This window comes from Pan paniscus, chromosome 8 (assembly GCF_029289425.2).
Source record: "Pan paniscus chromosome 8, NHGRI_mPanPan1-v2.0_pri, whole genome shotgun sequence".
In the NCBI taxonomy this organism is placed as follows: Eukaryota; Metazoa; Chordata; class Mammalia; order Primates; family Hominidae; genus Pan; species Pan paniscus.
Genome location: NC_073257.2, coordinates 107,598,488 through 107,621,105, shown reverse-complemented (window position 1 = coordinate 107,621,105; position 22,618 = coordinate 107,598,488). Strand labels below are relative to the sequence as shown.

Sequence of the window (22,618 nt, the reverse complement as noted above, 5' to 3'; positions counted from 1 at the left end):
ACCAGTAGCTCCCCTTACCAAGAGCTTCCATGGAGAATGCAGCTTCCTGGAAATATTGATGCCCCATCATATAGGAGTTTTTCTAAAGGAAACCCCACTTTCACCGCCCACACCCATATATGCCCCTGCACTTCAGGCCATACATTTCAATCCCTGTATGTTTAAGCTCCTTGTTAAGTTTGCCTCTTCCAGAATCGAAGCTGTAAAATTACAAATCCTTCTTCAAATGGAGCCCCAGATGCTGTCCATGACTAAGATCTACTGCAGACCCCTGGACCGGCCTGCTAGCCCATGCTCTGATGTTAATGGCATTGAAGGCACCCCTCCTGAGGAAATCTCAACTGCACGACCCCTATCATGCCTCAATTCAGCAGGAAGCAGTTAAGAGCGGTCGTCAGCCAACCTCCCCAACAGCACTTGGGTTTTCCTGTTGAGAGGGGGTACTGAGAGACAGGACTAGCTGGATTTCCTAGGCCGACTAAGAATTCCTAAACCTAGCTGGGAAAGGTGACCACACCCACCTTTAAACACGGGGCTTGCAACTCAGCTCACACCTGACCAATCAGGTAGTAAAGAGGGCTCGCTAGAATACAAATTAGGCTAAAGCAGGAGGTAAAGAAAAAGTCAAATCATATATCACCTGAGAGCACAGGTGGAGGGACAATGATCAGGACATAAACCCAGGCATTTGAGCAGGGAGCGGCAACCCCCTTTGGGTCCCCTCCCATTTTATGGGAGCTCTGTTTTCACTCTATTAAATCTTGCAACTGCAAAAAAAAAAAAAAAAAACCCTGCAGATCCAAGAACCTCAATGAACAATGTGTGTAAGATAAACACAAAGAGAACCACATCTAGGTAGCTAGGCGAATTGCTGAAAACAAATTTAAAAGGTGAAGGATTTGGGATTGTAGCTTACTTAAAGCTTACAGTTATCCTGACACTGTCTCATGGAAACAGGCAGAAGACACAAGATTCCTGCATCATAAACAAAACACTTTATTACTCACAGAACAGCAAGAAGAATGCACATCAACATATTTGCCTAAGTTCCTTATGCCTAAATCCCACAAGGCCCATGCCTACCCACACAGTGGGTTGCAACCCAGGCAAAGGGCCCAACACTTTTTGAGCAAGCAGCAAATCCAGTTTCCCTGCCTCTCCTTAGGTAGTGAGCAGGGACACAGTACCACTCTATGGTCACCTTGACCAGCTAGTTGACTATATGACTAGCTACAGAAATGGCTCAGTGTCAGAAGATAAATAAAGCTTGCCATCTGTCACGCTCAGCAAGAATATGCATGTTTTAGTTCATTTTACATTGCTATAATGGAATACCTGAGACTGGGTAATTGATTATAAAAAGAAGTTTATTTAGCTCATGGTTCTGGAGACTGGGAAGTTTAAGACTGGGAAGCCACATCCGACAAGGGCCTCACGTTGCATCATAACATAGCAGATGGCATCACATGGCAGGAGCACACATGACAGTGGCAAGCAAGCATGTGGAAAAGAGACAAAACATGAGAGGAAACTTCACTTTATAACCACCTGCTCTCTCAGTAATTAATCCAGTACTACAAGAGACAGAACTCACTCCCACAATATGGCATTAATCCTTTCATAAGAGCAGATCTTTCATGACTCAAATACCTTTTAAAGTCTTACCACCTCTCAACCCGTTACACTGGGGACCAAGCCTCAACATGAGTTTTGGTGGGGACAAACCATACTCAAACCACAGCAATGCAGGAACAAATAGGAACCAAAGGACTGCCTTTCGCAACCAAAACCAAAAGGAGAGAACTGAGCTATAGTGGAGCAAAGTTGCCATATCTTATCACAGGTAAACCACCATTAACCTGAAGTGGATTTTAAGTTAAAGTTATGAAGTTCAAGAAAAATAAAAATCCCTAGAGCAACCACTGAAAAATGAACTTTAAAAATATACTTAAAAATGAGCTTGGCACAGCGGTTCATACCTGCAATACCAACACTTTGGGAGGCCAAGGCAGGAGGATTGCTAGAGACCAAGACTTTAAGACAAGCATGGGCCACATAGTGGGACCCCTGACTGCACAAATTTTTTTTAAATTAGCTGGATGTGGTGTCACACATCTGTAGTCCCGGCTACTCAGGAGGCTGAGGTGGAAGGATTGCTTGAGCCTGGGAGGTCAAGGCTGCAGTGATCCATGATCACACCACTGCACTTCAGCCTGAGTGACAGAATGAAACCCTGTCTCAAACAAGCAAACAAAAATACAAATATAAATAAGTAGTTGTCAGGGGATGAGGGAGAGGGAAATGGGAGTGGCTGCTTATAGATACAGGATTTCTTTTGGGAGTAATTAAAATGTTCTGAAATTAGATAATGACTCTATAAATATACTAAAAACCACTGAATTGTACACTTTAAAGGGGTGAATTTAAAGGTATGTGAATTATATCTCACTAAATGAATTAAAATATTGATTTAAAACAAAAGAAGGCAGTAAAAGGGGAACAGAGGAAAAAGAAGAAATAAGACATATAGAAAGGAAATAGCAAAATAGACAAATCCAAACATACCAATAACTACACTGAATGTGAATGAACTAAACAGTTTAATCAAAAGACAAAAATTGTCAGGATGTATTTAAAAAAAAAACAAGATCTAACTACATGTTGCCTAAAAGAAACACAGTTTAGTTTAAAATATACAGTAGGTTGAATAGCATGCATAAATAGCTGCTATGAAAGAGATGGAATGGCTATATGAATATAAGACGAAATAGCCTTTATGACAAGGCACATTAAGACAAGGAAGGACATCTAATCATAATAAAAAGGTTAATACATCTGAAAATATAACAATTATACACATATAACACCTAACCACAGAGCCCCAAAATACATGAAGCAAATACTGACAGAATTGAAAGGAGAAAGAGACAAGAGGGTATGACTCAGTTATCTGAAATGACTCCTGATTAAGTAAAGTTCACAAAAAATAAATATTGTTATCGTGAAGTTCCAGGAGAAATCAAAAAGGCATAACAAGAATCATTGCATAAACCTTTTATTTAAACAAGTTTATAAACTATAACGTTTCCAGATTCCAGGGATAACCGAGGGGAATAACTCTCTCCAGTGAAAACTTAACGATTCTTTTCATTCCCGTCGTCCTTTTGCAAAACAATTCCAAGGCTTACTGAAACAGTAAGATAGTATCCAGACTGTACATTCTCACAAGATGTAAGAAAGCAGACCTGAAAATACTATTTTGATAATATGTGGGCTAATCTTATTCTTAAACTGTTGTTGCTGCTGCTGTTGTAGTTTTACAAACACTGCATATTCTAAAAAAAAAATTTTTTTGAAACTCTGTTTGAAAAACAAATAAATAAATGATAAATATATTCCTTCCATGAAGTAAAGTAATGCACAAATGAATAAATAAATGATAGCATTTGTGCAAAGGTTAAGAGGTTGTAAACTTATTTAGTTTCATCTCTGTTTGGTATAATACATAATATCATAAAGTGTTATAAGCTATTCTATTTTTCAACATAATCTTAAACTCAGGAAAAAATTAGCTTCTTTACTGCTAGACTGCAAGTTGGCAACAAACACATGGTTTAGTAGACAAAATAATACATTTATTAAGGCACTATGCCTCCAATAGAGAACAGTGGTTAGTTACAATCCAAAACTGAGACCTGAAAAGAAGTAATGTATTACTAATTAAATAAGAAAAATAACTGGTAAATTAAGTTTTCAAACTTTAACGTTTATTTATTTATTTATGTAAATTTTATTTTTATTCCTTTTTCGAGACAGGGTCTCATTCTATTGCCCAAGCTGCAGTAGTAGTGGTGCAATCATATAGTTCACTGCAGCCTTGTCCTCCCAGGCTCAAGGGATTCTCCCACCTCAGCCTCCCAAGTAGCCAGGACCACAGGCCCATGGCACCACATCCAGCTAATTTTTGTATTTTTTGTAGAGATGGGGTTTCACTATGTTGCCCAGGCTGGTCTTGAACTCCTGAGCTCAAGCAATCTGCCCACCTCTGCCTCCCAAAGTGCTGGGATTACAGGAGTGAGCCATCATGCCCAGGTCTCAAACTTTAACTTAAGAAAAATGTAGATGTCATTTCTGTGATAATGGTGACATTATTCTAGACTGTAAATAAATAAAATAGAGACTTACTACACTTTGAGCTGTACAAAAATTTGGACTTATGCCAAAATAGCTGTAACTATTTAAATTGATGAATGGATGGATGGCTATATGGATGGATATAAAAATAGTTGATAGATTTTTTTTCCTTTCTGCTGCTGCTTCATGGTAGAGCTAACCCACCCCTTGTCTCTCACTCCAGCTGCAGTGGATATCCTGTCTACCTTTTTTGTGGACATTTGTCCATCAATAACAAATGGGTACCCCAAAAGTCAAGAGTCACACAAATATTAAACCAAGTTTTATAAATGTTTGTGCTGTTGAGTTAAAGAGCTTACAAGTACTACAGGGACTGATTCTCTGACAAGGAATCAAACCCAGGCCACAGGTGTGAAAGCACAGAATCTTAGCCACTGCACCACAAGGTGGAATGCCTTATTTGTAAATCCCACAGGGAATTCAAAGCAGGCAGTTTGAGTGTACAAAGGATTTTAATTTTGTTTTGGGTTAGATTTTTGCATTTTAATTTTGTCAAGAGAATTTCTAAGCCAAGACACTATTGTGTCTTTCTTTAATTTGATTGTCCCATAAATACAAGTAAGACAATTGTTTAGAATGAGAGATCTTCAAAATCTTCTTTTTAAGAAAAAAAAATTAAAGTTCTTTCTAATTTAAAGGATCCATCTTTTGGCCAATGATGATTAGAATTTCCAATGGTTTACAAATTCCAGTAGTGACTCAACAATAAGCCTCTTCATGAAAAGTCCAGGAGATAATTTTCCAGGTTTAGAATAAGTTTTTACTATATAAACAAGAGGTGTTCCTTGAGAGCATATGGAGGAGACAGTCTCCATGATCCCCGAAAATTCACTCAGAAGTAGACTTAAGATAACAAAGACTCTTGCCGCCACAGCCTTTTTTTTTTTTTTTTTTTTAAGAGTCTCGCTCTGTCGCCCAGGCTGGAGTGCAGCGGCGCAATCTCTGCTCGCTGCAAGCTCCGCCTCCCGGGTTCACGCCATTCTCCTGCCTCAGCCTCCTGAGTAGTTGGGACTACAGGCGCCCGCCACCACACCCGGCTAATTTTTTGTATTTTTAGTAGAGATGGGGTTTCATCGTGTTAGCCAGGATGGTCTCGATCTCCTGACCTCATGATCTGCCCACCTTGGCCTCCCAAAGTGCTGGGATTACAGGCGGGAGCCACAGCGCCTAGCCCACCACAGACTATTAAGGCTGGTGTTTGTGCATATGGTGCCACTAGTAACCAACAAATTTGCCAGGGACCACCAGTCACAGACCCGTTAATCCACTGGCACCAGGTAGGCCCTCCTGGGATTAGAATTTTCCCAGCCTAACCAGGCAACAGGAGCCCCTTACAGATGGAACTTAAGACAAACTCCCCTGAGAGCTTGACATAGTTGGAACAAAAAGTATACTGCTTAAAATCTTATGTGACCAGCCATTTTTAGACTGGTCACCTAATGTGACCTGAAAATCATGCTCCCTAAAATCGCAAGGACCAAGAGAAAATGCTCTCAAAAGTCAAGGTCTTATACGGACATGAAATAAGACAATAGGAGAACTTCATCTGGTTTTTATTTTGGGGACTACAGCAAAGTTTATAGACACAGGTCTAGTCAGAACCGCAAAACTGATCAGTCTGCAGTGCCAGCTCAAATAGAGAGTTTATGGGGGTTTAGGCCCATGTCCTACCCTATGGCATCCTTCTTTATGACACAACAACACGGAAAGACAAAGACTATTTCTGGAAGGAAAGGGACCGAACAATGTGACACCAGAGTCGCTACACCCAAAACTAGTCACACAAATCCTTTTTTCCCATTAATCAAGATTTTGGAGATGAAAATGAGACAAACAGTGATTTTTACCATCGGCTCTACCAGATTCCACAGAGGGAGAGAGGCCGGGAGCCTGACTGGTAAGAATTTCTTACCCTTCTGCTGGCTCGTCAGGTCCTTGGTTCCCTTCATTGCAGCTTCCAGAAGAACAGAGCAGCTTTGGTATCCTGTTCACAGCACCAAAACTGGAGGGGCCAAGGAAAACTTCCCCTTTGTCCTCTGAAGTTTCACTGATAATCGCTGACAAAAAAGGCAGGTTAATAGGAGAAAAGGCATACAAATTTATTTGATCATAATTTTACACGTACACAGGAGACTGCAGAATGAAGACCTGAAGGGGAGGCTGGGCACAGTGTCACATGCCTGTGACCTCAGCACTTTGGGAGGCTGAGGAGGGAGTATGCCTTGGGGCCAAGAGTTTAAAGGTCAGCCTTAGGAACAAAGCAAGATTCCATCTGTACAAAAAATTTTAAAATTAGCCAGGTATGCTGGGCCCAGGAGTTTGAGGCTGCATGAGCTGTGATTGTGCCACCGAGCTCCAGCTCGAGTGACAGTGTGAGACCCTGTCCCTAAAAAAAGTGAAAATAAATAAAATAAATAAAAGATACAGGGGAAATTGTCCACTTTTATGCTTAGGTTCAACCAAGTATGAACAGCCATGTACAAATATGACAGGATAAAAAAAGAGTGTGATCTAATGCTATAGACTGAGTGGGAGAAACTCAGCAATGCTGTCTATCTAGATTCTTCTTGACCTCTGTGCCTTCCTTCCTTCTGGATGTGGGATAGGACCCGCTCTGCAATGGGATTCAACAGTCTAAATGTGGGGTAGAAGCCTCTCCAGAATGGGTTTCAACAATCTGGAACAGTCAAACGAGGCAGGTCAGATCATTTCTTTATGGCCAGTTTTTATACAGAAAGGCTGGGAGAAAGAGAAAGTTAAAGTGATATTTTTAGGTTTTGTTGCTGGCTTCTATGACCCACCTGGGGGAAGAGGAATTCTAGTTTCCATGCCTCGGGGGAGAATGAGAGGCCAGAGACAGAAGGGCAAGAGAAAGTCCGAGAGGGCACCAGCACAGTAAAGATCCAGGGCAGTTCTGCTTCAGAGGCCTTCATTTGTGGCTACCATTTTCTGGGATCCTGGAATAGCCACAGCTATCTGCGAAAGAGGCTGGGCAATGTCATCTTTTGGCTATATTGTGCTCAGTAAAAAGTTGGGGCTCTGTTTATTTGAGAGAAGAGAGAACAAATATATAGTCAGCAATAAACAGTTTCTGCCATAGAGTCAAAATTACACAGATTCAGAACTGGACAAAATGTGGGACTATAGACAGTCTCCAAGGGATGAAATGAGGAAGAAGAGCAAAGAAAAAAGAAAAGGAGTAGAAACCCCTCTTCCCTTGTTATTAATACTACTTCCCTTGTTATTAATACTAAATGGCTAAAGAAAAATTTTTAAAAAGGTTTCAAAGTGAAAACATACTTCTTTCCTCTACAATGTATTCATTGTTTATTAATCTCTTAAAAAGCAACGAGATGAATTCTGCCAGAGCTACTAAACATTTGTTTTCTACTAAACATGTAGACACCGTTTATTCAATTTACTTAGATAAATGCTTGTAAACAATAATTTAGATAAATTACATAGTTATTTTAATCATGAGTATCATTAAAAAAAAATTTTTTTTAAACAGTCTGGCTCTGTTGCCCAAGCTGGAATGCAGTGGTGTAATCTCTGCTCACTGCAACCTCCACCTCCTCTGTTCAAGTGATTCTCCTGCATCAGCCTCCTGAGTAGCTGGGATTACAGGCCGGCACCACCACACCCGGCTAATTTTTGTATTTTTAGTAGAGACAGGGTTTCACCATATTGGCCAAGCTAGTCTGGAACTCCTGACCTCAAGTGATCTGTCCGCCTCCATCTCCCAAAGTGCTGGGATTACAGGCATGAGCCACCGTGCCTGGCCTATCATGGTTATTATAAAAATTAATGATGGTTTAAAATTACGTCTTGGGGGCTGTGCACAGTGGCTTACGCTTGTAATCCCAGCACTTTGGGAGGCCGAGGGGGGTGGATCACCTAAGGTCAGGAGTTCGAGACCAGCCTGGTCAACATGGTGAAACCCTCTCTACTAAAAATACAAAAACTAGCTGGGCGTGGTGGCACATGCCTGTAATCCCAGCTACTGGTGGGGGGGGCCGGGGCTGAGGCAGGAGAATTGCTTGAACCCAGGAGGTGGTGGTTGCAGTGATCTGAGATGGCACCACTGCACTTCAGCCTGGACGACAGAGGGAGACTCCGTCTCAAAAACAAACAAACAAACAAACAAACAACAACAAAAAACACTGCATCTTGGGGAGCAGGAGTGGGAAAAGAAAGGTGGGTTTGGTTATGAAAAGACAAGAGGCCCGGGCACGGTGGCTCAGGCCTGTAATCCCAGCACTTGGGAGGCCAAGGCCGGCGGATTGCCTGAGGTCATGAGTTTGAGACCAGCCTGACCAACATGGTGAAACTTCATCTCTACTAAAAATACAAAAATTAGCCGGGCGTGGTGGCAGGCACCTGTAATCCCAGGTACTCGGGAGGCTGAGGCAGAAGAATCTCTTGAACCCGGGAGGCGGAGGTTGCAGTGAGCCGAGACCAGGCCATTGCACTCCAGACTGGGCAACAAAAGCGAAACTTCGTCTCAAAAAAACAAAGAAAAAACAAACAAACAGAAAAAAAAAATAAGGAAAAGAGGAGAGATTTTCAGGGAGACAGAACTGCTCTGTATCTTTACTGTGGTGGTGGAAACATGAAACTACACATGCATTAAAATTTCATGAACTAAATATACACACACACACAAATAAAACTGGGGAAATCTTGAAGATTGGTGGGTTGTATCAATGCCATTATTCCACTTGTGATATTGTATGATAGTTTTTGAAGTGTTAGCTTTGAGGGTACACAGGATTGCTCTGAGTACTCTCAATTTCCTATAACTTCATGCATCTACCTGAAGGTTGTAGGTTGTATAACCTACAACTTCATCTATCATGAAATAGAAAATTTAATTTTAAAAAGTCTCAGCTGATGAAAATGATTCTACAGGTACTCAGTTAAGTTTTTAAAAATGAAGAAATGCTCAATTTGTAATTATTGTATTGAAAGAGCTCTCACCGCTGTTCTTTTGCTACCAGAGCAGAATTTTTTTCACGAAATTATTAATAACTGTTTTTCAAAATCTAAGTACCACACAACATACATACTACCACACAAACATTGTTTAACTTTTTATTAGACACTGGGTTAAGAGTTTAAATGTGCCTTTTTTAGTGTAAATGATAGTATGCTCTGTGTACTGTTCTGTAACTTGGTTTTTTCATGTATTGTCTTGGAGATATTTCCATTTCACTAAATAAAGAACTACCTCATTCTTGCTGTTACAGAGTATTCCATAATGAATGCATCATAGTTTATTTATCCACTCTGCTACTGATAGACATTTACATTGTTTCCAATATATATGCTTCTATTTGCCTCTTCTACACTTGTGTGGATTTCTCCGGAATAGCTATCAAGAAGTTAAATCTCTGGGCCAGGCGCAGCAGCTCATGCCTGTAATCCCAGCACTTTGGGAGGCCAAGGCAGGCGGATCACAAGGTCAGGAGATTGAGACCATCCAGGCCAACATAGTGAAACCCTGTCTCTACTAAAAATACAAAAATTAGCTGGGCGTGATGGCACATGCCTGTAATCCCAGCTACTCGGGAGGCTGAGGCAGAAGAATCACTTGAACCAGGGAGTCGGAGGTTGTAGTGAGCCGAGGTCACGGCACTGCACTCCAGCCTAGGGACAGAGTGAGACTCTGTCTCAAAAAAAAAAAATAAAATAAAAATAAATAAAAATAAAAAAAAGAAGTTAAATCCCTGAATAAAGGGGCATATGCATATAAAAACTTAATAGATACTGACCTATGGCCCTCCAAAAAAAGCTATAACAGTTTACATTCCTAATGCAGTGTACCCATTTTTTTATATCATCATTTGATGTCATCAAACTTTTTCAGTGTTGACAATCTAATTTGGAAAAATCTAGTATCTTTTTTTAAGTAAACTTTTTTGTTGAAGTATAAACATGAATACAGAACAATGCATAAATCAAATGTATATATAGCTCCACTAATTTTTACAAAGTGATGGCTAGGAGAGGTGGCTCACACCTGTAATCCCAGCACTTTGGGATGCCAAGGTGGGCAGATCACTTGAGGTCAGGAGTTCAAGACTAGCCTGGCTAGCATGGTGAAACTCCATTTCTATTAAAAATACAATAATTAGCTGGGCATAGTGGCACATGCCTATAATCCCAGCTACTCAGGAGGCTGAAGCACGAGAATCGCTTGAAGGCAGGAAGTGGAGGTTGCAGTGAGCCAAGATTGCACCACTGCACTCCAGCCTGAGACACAGAGCAAGACTCTGTCTCAAAAAACAAAACAAAACAAAACAAAACAAACAAACAACAAAAAAAGTGAGCCTGCCCATGTAACCCTAGCCCATTTGAAGACATGATTACCACCAGCTCAGAAATCTCCATTGTATTCCTACCCAGTCACTACTCCTCTCAAACATAACTGATGGCAGCGGATGCTACCATCACACTAGCTGCAGCAGGGAGGCCCCGCTGGGCCTGGGCACTCCATGGAGCCAGTGGGAGGCCCGCCCTTTCTGAATTGGGGTGGGAGCTACCCAGGTACCACTGCAGCCCCCCCAAACTGCAGCTGCAGACCCAGGCCTCATGCTCTATGGAGCAGGTAGAAGCTCCACCCTCCTGGGCAGGGCTGCAGCCGCCCAAACCATGGCTGTGCATCTGAGCCTCCCTGTGCTCTTGGAGGAGGCCAGGAGCAGGCAGGATCTGCCCTCCCGGGTGCAGCTGCAGCCCCCACGACCAACAGCTGCAGACCAGGTCCCCGCTGCATGGAGCAGGCAGGAGTTGGGAACAAGCGGGATCCCTGAGTTGGCAGGGCAGGAGCTCCCAGGTACAGCTGTGGCCACCCTCCCAGGCACAGGACCCGGCCATCTCTGCAGCCTGCACCCTCGGGTGCCCAGGAAGGCGCCTCCCTCAGTCCCTGCAGGCTTAGGAGTGTCTGCTCCCACTGCCTGACCTCTCTTCTCTCCCAGCGCCTGCTCAGATCTCTCCAAGTGGGGTTGGGCTGAACACCTGGGCCATGAATGGCAGCGGAAGGCAGACAGGTTGCTGGGCAGAAGGGGGTGGGGTCCCCAGTAAGGCACCACCTTCAGGCCATGGAGGGCCTGAAAGCTGAGGGCCAGGCCACCAGTCCCACACACCAGAGTGGGGACTCCCTGCTGCCTATGACCACCCATGGACCAATCTGCATGTACTTACTACCCTATGAGCCACAGGACTAGAGAGGATGGCCAGAGCAGGACAGAGGATGCAGAGGACAGAGATGAGGGGACAACCAGCTGCAGAGAAGAGCTACCATCTGCTGACAGTTTGAGAGGCCTGCAGAGACCTCCAAACAACCTGTCTGCAGAGAAGAGCCACCCTCTCCAGGGCCTCCTCTCTGCTGAGAGCAGCAGATGATGGGACGACCAGCGGGCAGAGAGGAGCTACCCTCCCCAGGGCCTCCTCTATGCTGAGAGCTGAACACTTGACTGGAGGATCTGCAGAGAGGAGCCACCCACTGAGGGTCTCCTCTGAGCTGTTCTAACACTTAATAAAGTTTATCTTTGCCTTGTTCATCCTTCACTTGTCTGTGTACCTCATTCTTCCTGGACGCAGGACAAGAACTTGAACAAAGGCGTTATTGGCCACAGAGGTTTCTAGGAAGAAAATTGACAACCCAAAGATCCCATAACATAACCACTGTCCAACATTCTAATAATATAAGGCAGTTTTGCCTATTTTTTGAATTTTATATAAATGAAATAATATAATATGTTCTTTTGTGTATCTTGCTTTAGATCAACATTATATTTGTTTTTGTTTTTGTTTTGAGACAAGGTCTCACTCACTCACCCAGGCAGGAATGCAGTGGCATGATCACTGCTCACTGCAGCCTTGACCTCCCAGGCTCAAGTGAACTTCCCACCTCAGTTTCCCAAGTGGCTGGAACTATAGGTTCATGCCATCACACCCAACTAAATTTTTAAATTTTTCATAGAGACGAGGTCTCACTACATCGCCCAGGCTGGTCTCAAACTCCTGAGCTAAAGCAAATTCAACCACCTTGGACTCCCAAAGTGCCATGAGCCACCATGCCTGGCCAAATCAACACGATTATCATTTAGATTGTCTAAGTTGGCCTGGCGCAGTGGCTTATGCCTGTAATCCCAGCACTTTGGGAGGCCAAGGTGGGCAGATCACCTGAGGTCGGAAATTCAAGACCAGCCTGGCCAAAGTGGCGAAACCCCATCTCTACTAAAAATACAAAAATTAGCCAGGTGTGGTGGCAGGCGCCTGTAATCCCAGGTACTCAGGAGGCTGAGGCAGGAGAATTGCTTGAACCCGGGAGGTGGAGGTTGCAGTGAGCCGAGTTCACGCCATTGCACTCCAGCCTGAGTGACAGACTTACACTCTGTCTCAAAAAACAACAACAACAACAAAAATTGTTGTGTGGCAGTACTTTGTTCATTTTCATTGCAATATTATTATTCCATTGTATGAGTATACTACAATTTATATACATTTTGCTTTTGATGGATAATAAGGTTGATTGTAGTTTGGTGCTATTTTAAATCATGCTGCTATAAATGTTGTCATACAAGTCTTTTGTTAAATATATGTATTTACCATACACACACACACACACACACACACACACACACACATTTTCTACTGGGTATACACCTAAAAGTGTATATTTTGCTGGGTCATAGGGTATGTATATGTTTAGCTTTATTATATGAAGCCCAACAGTAAATGGTAGCCCCAATTTATACCCCTATCAGTAGCAAATGAAATATCCAGTAACTCCATATCCTCCACCTTTAAAAAGTTTAACCACTTTGAAAGATATGGAATTCTATCTTATTATTGTCTTAATTTGAACTTCTTTGATAATGATGTTGAGTTTCTCTTTTATGTTTATTACTCATTTATATATCCTCCTTTATAAAAAGTCTGGTCAAAATTTTGGTCAATTTTTTGGGGGATTGTACATGGATTCTTTACGTATTCTGGGTACAAATCCTTCTTTTTATATGTGTGTATGTGTATATTTACATATATATACATATATATAATATTTTACCATTGAGTAGCTTGCCTTTTTACTCTCTTAATACTGTCTTTTTATTAAGAGAAATTCTCAATGTTAACAAGACACAATTAAACAATCTTTTTCTTTATTATCAGTGATTTTTGTCCAGCTTAAAAACCCTTTGCCTACCTCAGGATCGTATTATCTTACATCATGTTCTAGAAGCTTTATTTTTTCCCTAAGTATAAAATCTATGTAAAATTGATGTTTGGGTATAGGTAAGGTAGGAGTACAGATACACTGTCATCCCTATAAATATCCAATTGGTACAGCACAGTTTATTGACAAAATCACCCTTTCCTCACTGTACTGTAATATTACCTTTGTCACAAATCAAGTGACTACATATGTATGGGTCTTTTTCTGGACACTATTCTTTTCCATTAATCTATTTGTTGATCTTGGAGCCAAAGCGATACCATTTTATTCTAACAATTATTTTATCTTAATAATAAGATGTGATATCTAGTAGGTAGAGGCCTTCTAGCCTTGTTCTTCTTTAAGATTCTCTTGGCATTTTTGACCTTTTGAAATTACACATAAATTTGAAATCAGCATGTCAATTTTTACCCAAAAATGCTGAAATTTTTACTGGACTGTATGAATCTATACATGAATTTGGGAAGACTTCACATGTTTTCATTAATAAGTCTTTCCAGCCATGAATTTGGTGCAGCTCTCCATTTATTTAGGTTTTCTATTATTCCTCTCAGAAATATTACATATTTTGATATGTAGTTTTGTTTTGTTTTGTTTTTTTGACAGAGTCTTGCTCTGTTGCCAGGCTGGAGTGCAGTGGCATGATCTCAGCTCACTGCAATCTCTGCCTCCCGGGTTCAAGCAATTCCCCTGCCTCAGCCTCCTGAGTAGCTGAGACTACAGGCATGAACCACCATGCCTGGCTAATTTTTTGTATTTTAGTAGAGATGGGGTTTCACCATGTTGTCCAGGCTGGTCATGAACTCCTGACCTCAGGGGATCCACCCGCCTCAGCCTCGCAAAGTGCTGGGATTACAGGTGTGAGCCACTGCGCCCAGCCAGATCTTTTTTTTTTTTTTTTTGAGACAGAGTCTCGCTCTGTCGCCTAGGCTGGAGTGCAGTGGCACGATCTCAGCTCACTGCAATCTCTGCCTCCTGGGTTCAAGTGATTCTCCTGCCTCAGCCTCCCGAGTGGCTGGGATTACAGGCGCCTGCCACCACGCCTGGCTAATTTTTGTATTTTCAGTAGAGACAGCGTTTCACCATGTTAGCCAGGCTGGCCTCAAACTCCTAACCTCAAGTGATCCACCTGCCTTGGCCTCCCAAAGTGCTTGGATTACAGGCGTGAGCCACCCCGCCCAGTGATATGTAGAGATCTTATACTATTTCAGATTTATTCCTGTGTATTTAGTGTTTCTTCAGGTAATTGTACATTTTATCATCTAAAAGTTTTACTTTATTATGGCTATAATATAGGAATACAATTGAATTTTCTATATTGACATTATATTTATTCTTTCCATTGCTCTTCATTTATTTCTGCATTTCCATGCATCCATCTGAGATCATTTTCTCTTTGGCATGAAGAATTCCCTTTAGCAATTCTTTGTGTGGGTCTGTTAGTGGTAATTTTTCCCTCAGTTTTTGGTTTATAAATACATTTTTATCTTATCTTCATTTTTGAGGAATCTTTTGCTGGGTATACAATTTTAGGTTAGCTTCCTTAAAGATATTCGACTTTTTATAACTTCCATTATTTTTGTTGAAAAGTCAGGTGTAGGCCGGGCGCGGTGGCTCACACCTGTAATCCCAGCACTTTGGGAGCCCGAGGCGGGTGGATCACGAGGTGAGGAATTCAAAACCAGCCTGGCCAAGATGGTGAAACCCCATCTCTACTAAAAATAAAAAAAAAAAATTTAGCCTGGCGTGGTGGCAGGCGCCTGTCATCCCAGCTACTCTGGAGGCTGAGGCAGAGAATTGTGTGAACCCAGAGGCGGAGTTTGCAGTGAACCGAGATCGCACCATTGCACTCCAGCATGGGCGACAGAGTGAGACTCTGTTTCAAGAAAAGTCAGGTGTTATTGTTGCTGTTTTGAAGGTAATATGTCTTTTTAAGCTATACATTTTAAAGATTTTCTCTTTGTCAATGTTTGGGATTTGAGTAAGATATCCCCATGTATTATTTTCTTTTAAATTTATCTTGTTTGGGTTTTGTAGAGCTGGAATCTACAGATTGATAACATTCATTTATTTGGGAAAATATTCAGCCAAAATATCCTAATATATTGCTGTGTCTACCCCATTATCTCTCTCCTTTCCTTCTGGGGCCCAATTACATATCAGTATTTCTACCACTCTCCCCACATTGTCTCTTACATTCTTTTCTGAATTTTCAACACATTTTCCCATGTTTTATACTAGATCTTAACAAATAATCTAGTTTTTCAGTTCACTAATCCTGCCCTCTGCTGTGTTTAATCCACTGTTAAACCAATCTAAGAGTTCTCAATTTCCATTATTGTACTTTTCAGTTCTAGGATTTACATTTGATGCATTTTCATAGGTTTCAGTCTCTGGTGAAATTCTCCATCTTGTCAGCTATTTTACTGAATATATATTAATCATATATATATTTTAAGTCTATACCAATTGTTATGACCTCTTATTGGGACCTAATATTATTAATTTGTGTTTTTTAATTTGATCTTCTAAACATTTGTCTGTTTATCTTTTCACATAACCAGCTATTGGTTTTATCAATTACTCTACTGATTTTTTATTTGTTTTTAATTTTTAATTTCCTCTATTATCTTTATGAATTCTCTTCTTTATCTTTTAATTTGTAATTTGTTTGCTTACTAAATTGTAAGATTAAGTTTAGGATTATTTTAAATATTTCTTTTTAAAAAATAAAAGTACTTGAAAATATAAAAGTTCTCTAAGTTCTATTGGCTTTGTTCTATGTATTCTAGTTGTTTAACTTTCATTTTTAATTAGTTTGTAATTTTTGTGTTTATTTTCTTTTAACTCAAGATTTATTCAAAAATGTGATTTTTCCCCTTAATTTCCAAGAGGATATTTTTGCTGTCCTTTTATGTTAATTTCTAATTTTAATGCATTGTGGCAAGCAGAATGTACTATAAAATCTTTGCCTTTTTTCTCTTCATTGAGATTTCCTTTGTGGCATAATACATGGTCAATTTTTGTCAATGCTCCAAGTATGGTTGAAAATAATTAGTACTATTTGCTTATTAGGTTCAAGTTCTACACCATCTATAGATAAATTGAGAATTTTAAAATCACTTATTTAAATCTTTTTCTCTATTTTTATTATTTAATCTATCTATTTATGGAAGAGGTATGATAAAAATCTTTTACTCTGATGGTGGATTTACCTAGTCTACTCTTTCCACTAGTTATTTGCTTTTATATTTTAAAACAATGTCTTTAGATCCACAAGGATTCATTAATTTAACATCTTCTAGGTAGTCTGTAACTTTTATAAAGATGAAATATATATTGCCCTCAAATATAATTCACTTAGAATTTTATTTTTATCTTTATATTTTTAGAGATAAGGTCTCACTATGTTGCCCGGCTGGTCTTGAACTCCTGGTCTCAAGCAGTCCTTCTGCTTCAACTTCCCTTCCTGAGTAGCTGAAATTACAGGCACAAGCCACTGCACTAGGCTGGAATTCTATTTTGACTGTCATTACTATTACCACATCTGTTTCCTCCTTATTAGCATTTGCCTATTAAGATTTTATTTCTGGCTGGGCACGGTGGCTCAGGCCTGTAATCCCAGCACTTTGGGAGGCTGAGGCGGGCAGATCACCTGAGGCCAGGAGTTCGAGACCAGCCTGGCCAACATGGCAAAACCTCATCTCTACTAAAAATACAAAACATTAGCCAGGCGTGGTGGTGGGCACCTGTAATCCCAGCTACTTGGGAAGCTGAGGCAGGAGAATTGCTTGAGCCAGGGAGGTGGAGGCTGCAGTGAGCCGAGATCATGCCACTGCACTCCAGCCTGGGCAACAAGAGCAAAACTTGGTCTCAAAAAAAAAAAAAAAAAAAGAATATACTTCTTAATAGATGAATTAAACTTATTCATATTTATTGTAATTATTTATATATTTGGACTTATTTGTTTTATTGTTTTACCATTTTCTTTTCTTTTTAATAGAGACAGAGATTTGCTCTATTGTCCAGGCTGGAGTGCAGTGCCGTGATCACAGGCCACTATAACCTCAATTTCCTGGGTGCAAGCGATCTTCCCAACTCAGCCTCTTGTGCAGCTAGGACTATAGGCACGTGCCACCATGCCCAGGTATTTTTTTTCATTTCTTGTAGGAACGGAGTCTCACTATGTTGCCCAGGTTGGTCTCAAACTCCTGGCCTCAAGTGATCCTCCAGCCTCAAGCGATCCTCCTGCCTCAGCCTCTCAAAGTGCTGAGACTACAGGTGTGAGTTCCTAATATTTCTTTAACCAATTTAATTCTTCCATTTTCTTTTTTTTTCCTGGAACTCATATTGATCAAACGTTGGACTTGTAGATTTAATCCTCAGTGTCTCATATTTTCTATTTATTTATCTTTTTGTTCAATAGATTAGATGTCCTTATATTTATCTTCCAAAATTTTAAACAAAAAAGTTAATAGTTTTAATTTCCAAGAGCTCTCTCTTATTCTGATTGCTCCTTTGCCAAATATTCTGCTCTCATGAATGTTTTATTGATTACTTCTCAAATCTCTCTGATATTAACTAAAGAGTGTATCAATTTCTAGAAAGAATTCTCTATTTTTTCCTCAAAGAAAGTATCTAGTTATAGGTCCTTTTGAGTACAAAGGCAAACTATTCCATATACCATATAGACCTTCGATGTATTTTCTTGATTTCCATCAACTTTACCTTTTATCTTCTCTCTTACTTGCTATCGCTAGTTCTGGCTACTCTGTGGTATTCTGCTGGAAGGCAGCTGTCTCCTTTGGCTGCAGTCCCTTTCCATGGATATTCTAGGCTGCTGCTTCTTCAGTCAATATCCTTCCAATTTCTTCAAAAATGTATGAAAAATCTTCCATACTGACCATGCTGATGGTCAAACACACCTCCTACTTTTTGTTTTTATAAATATATACCCTTTTAAGTCTTTTAACAGGTATTTTAATAAAATTTCAAAAGAGGGGTCAAATGTGCATCTTTCTTTCCTTCTTACCTCCTTTCTTTTCTTCTCTCTTTCTCTCTCTCAATCTCTCTCTTTCTTTTTTTTTGGACAGGATTTTGCTCTGTCACCCAGGCTGGAGTGCAGTGGCACAATCAAGGCTCACTGCAGCCTCAACCTCTTGGGCTCAAGTGATCCTCCCACCTCAGCCTCCTGGGTAGCTGGAACTACAGGTGTGCACTACCACACCTGGCTAATTTTTATTTTTTGTAGAGACAGGGTTTCACCATGTTGCCCAAGCTGGTCTTTAACTCCTGAACTTAGGCGATCACCCTGCCTCAGCCTCCCAAATTGCTGGGATTATAGGCATGAGCCACCACACTTGGCCCAAATGTGCATTTTTCTTCCATCTTTAATCACAATTCCTAGTTGATTCCTCTCTAATAGATGCAAAATTCTCATGTCTCTCTATAAATGTTAATTATATTTGTTCTAAACTATTTTTATAACTTGTCCTTTTTAAATTTTTTTTCCTTTTTCCTTTACTTAGAGACTTTGTCACCCAGGGCAGAGTGCACTGGTGTGATCATGGCTCACTGCAGCCTCAACCTCCCTGGCTCAAGCGATCCTCCTGCTTCTGCTTCCCAAATGCTAGGATAACAGGTGTGAGCCACTGTACTCGGCCTCGGGTTTTGATGTTTCTTGAACATTATACCCTTTTTTTGTTTGCTGGGTTTTTTCTTTTTCAAATGTAGATCTTTTGAGTGTGTGTCCACCTTGGTAACTGAGATTCCCTGTTAGCCTATGCACAGGTGGGATCTGCTTATTGCATTCCACCTGCAGGATTTTTGAAGAAGAAAATGGTAGACATGGAGTTTGACAAGGTGTGTATCTTAGTCCATTTTCTGTTGCTTATAACAGAATACCTAAAAATGGGTAATTTATAAAGAAAAAAATTTATTTCTTACAGTTATGAAGCCTGGGAAGTCCAAAGTCAAAGAGGCATACCTGGTGAGAGCCATCTTGCCGGTGGGACTCCCTTGAGGTGGCCCTGGGCAGTGAGCCTGTGGAGAGTACCCTGACCTGTCCTCTGAAACTATTCTGTCCTCCTATGCCTCTGGGCCTGTGATGGGAGGGGCACCCTCTAAGATCTTTGAAATGCCTTTGGGATCTTTCTTCCCTTGTCTAAAGGAATGGTATCTGTCTCCCTTTTATCCAAACTAATCTCTTTAGCAAACAGTCACTGGGCTGCACCCTTGGTTTCCTCTGCTGAACATGCTTTTTTACTCTTCATGTGGTCAGGCTGAGAGTTATCCAAATCCTTCCACTCTGCTTCCCTTTTCATGATAAATTCTACCTTTAAATTATTCCTTTGCTCCTGAATATCAGCATAAGTTGTCAAATGTAATCATGTAGCTCCTTCTATATTTGGCTTAGGAATTTCTTTTGCCAGATACCCTAGTTCATTAATCTCAAGTTTGGCCCTCCACAATGCCCTCAGGCATGGACACAGTTCAGCCAAGTTCTTTGCCAATTTATAACAAGGATGGCCTTTACTCCATTTTCCAATACCACCTTCCTCAGTTCCATCTCAAATCTCAGCAGAATGGCCTTTACTGTCCATATTTCTGTCCGTATTCTGGTTACAATCATTTAACAAATCTCTAAGAAGTTCCAAATGTTCCCTTGTCTTTTTGTTTTCTGAGTCTCGCCAGAATCACCCTTAATACTCCATTCACTGAAATACAGTCACTTTATAGCCTGCTCCTTCAAACTCTTCCAGCCCCTGCTCATTACCTAGTTCCAAGGCTGCTTCCCCATTTTCAGGTATTTGTCATCAGCAAAATCCCACTTCTTGGTTCCAATTTTCTGTCTTCGTTCATTCTCTGTTGCTTATAACAGAATGCCTGAAACAGGATAAGTTATAAAGAAAAGGAATTCATTTCTTACAGTTGTGGAGGCTGGGAAGCCCAAGGTCAAGGGGGCATCTCTTAAGAACCTTCTTGCTGCTGGCAACTCTCTGCAGCATCCCAAGGCAGCACAGGGCATCACATGGTGAGGAAGCTGAGCGTGTTAACTTGCTAACTCAGGTCTCTGTTCCTCTTCTTGTAAAGCCACCAGTTCCTCTCTCATGACAACACATTAATCCATTAACCCGTGAATGGATTAGTCCATTCATGAAGGCAGAGACCTCATGATCAAATCACCTCTTAAAGGTCCCACTTCTCAATACTGCACATTGGGGATTAAGTTTTGAAATGAATTTTGGAGGAGACACGCAAACCTAGTAGTGGGCTAGGACCAGTCTCAACATGTGGGGCCTCTCTCTTCCTCCTAAATGTCAGAAGCCATCCAGGGCACTGTCCTGCCTTTTCAGTAAAAGTATACATGGACTGCCTCCCGCCACCCCCCCCCACCACCTTTAGGGGAAAATTCTTCTGCTGTCCACCGCAAGCACAAGTAGGGATAAGCTTGAGAGGCTGACCTGGCTCTTCCTACAGTGGTACTTCAATCAATAACTCATAGAATTGTCTAAGGGCCACTATTGATAACAAATACCTTCTTTCTGTGTGCTTAGAGCACTCCAAGAGTCACTTCCATTTCTGTATAAGGCCTTTATTATGCAACTGTTGTTTGTCCACCTTCAATTCCATCCCATGTGCCTTCTATTTTTCAAGTATTCTTATAATGTCTGGCCCATGAGAGCACACCTTCATGTATTTCAATTCTGGGCATGTTCATGTATGCACAACTGTGTGTGTATCTAAGTTTTCTGTAATTTTCAGAGATTTTTGGAAAAGGGGGGAGAAGTGGGAAAAGGACAGAACTTGTTCTTTGTCTGCCATCTCAATACAATCTCCTTGCTAAATTTCCAATTACATATTAAACTCTTTTAATCCCAAACACAGACAACTGCTAGTATCATATGATCTAATTTGGAAATCTCTGCTTCTGAGATGATATTATATGATCTCAATTTAAGACTTGGTCCCCATACTAAACCTGACATCTGCATGACACATGTGAATAAATTTCATTCTTCATCCACAAAATTATCTTTCAGATTTTAATACTGGATCTCAAAAGTATTGAGAGTTCTATATTACAGAGATTCTTACAAATACAAAACAGCAATACATGCCAGGCACGGTGGCTCATGCCTGTAATCCCAACACTTCGGGAGGCTGAGGCAGGCAGATCACTTGAGGTCAGGAGTTTGAGACCAGCCTAGCCAACATGGTGAAACTCCGTCTCTACTACAAATGCAAAAATTAGCTGGGTGTGGTGGGTACACCTGTAGTCCCAGCTACTAGGGAGGCTGAGGCAGGAAAGTTGCTTGAACCTGGGAGGTGGAGGTTGCAGTGAGCCAAGATGGCGCCACTGCACTCCAGCCTGGGTGACAGGGCAAGACTCTCTCAAATAAGTTAATTAATTAATTAATTAAATCAATAAATAAAACAAGTTTAAAAAACAGCAATACAAATAATCTTTTTGCTTAACTATAACAAAAGAGAAAAAAATAACTTTTCTAAAAAAAAGTTGTGTTAAAATTCAAAAATAAGAAAAAGCAACTCAAAAAGATCCGGAAACATTACTTCCTTATCACTCATCTCTAAAATTACTTCAACCAACAGTCTTTTGCCAACGCTAATAAATTCAGAAATAATTTAACACTATTTGAGAGTTGCCATTTAAATTCCAAACTTTGAAATCTAAAATAGTCTCTGATCAGATGTACAATGGAAATTTTATAGAAAGATCATTACATGGTAAATTGGTTGCAAAAAGAAGAAATTTTATAGAAAGAAATACAATCCTGAAATAAAATAAACTAAAAATATTCCTAAGGATTAATTCTAAAGAGTTCAACAAAACAATTTTTAATATATTTTTAAAATATTTAATGCACATCTAACATGTCCCAGACACTGTTCTAGGCATGGGGATATTTCAATGAACAAAACAGACAAAACTCACTATTTTTGGAATTTACATTCTAGTATATACATATGATCATATAATCTGAATAATATGAACTTGGCCTTTTCCTATAGAAATTACTAATAAGGTAAATAAATGTTTTAAGACCAAACACATATCTCCCATAGCTGTCTATCACACAACAACATAAAAACATACTTGAAAATATTTATAACACAGAGAGACTTTTAGCTACTGACTTCAAAACATTAGAAAATAAAGAT

General features: G+C 40.4%; 1 protein-coding gene across 3 annotated transcripts in view; it reads right to left on the bottom strand.

The window, feature by feature from the left end:
* ENTPD1 (ectonucleoside triphosphate diphosphohydrolase 1) overlaps nt 1-22,618 on the bottom strand; it is a 207,694-nt gene that overhangs the window by 183,735 nt on the left and 1,341 nt on the right. Inside the window, exons 2-4 of one of the 3 annotated variants that reach the window (XM_055093209.1) lie at nt 20,211-20,320; nt 6,996-7,233; nt 6,107-6,251 (exon numbers count right to left, since the gene is read on the bottom strand). In XM_055093209.1, the coding sequence (XP_054949184.1) occupies nt 6,107-6,143 (37 nt within the window). In that variant the 5' untranslated portion in view covers nt 6,144-6,251; nt 6,996-7,233; nt 20,211-20,320. The remainder of the gene's footprint in view (nt 1-6,106; nt 6,252-6,995; nt 7,234-20,210; nt 20,321-22,618) is intronic. The other 2 variants (XM_055093210.1, XM_055093211.1) reach the window with 2 other exon arrangements.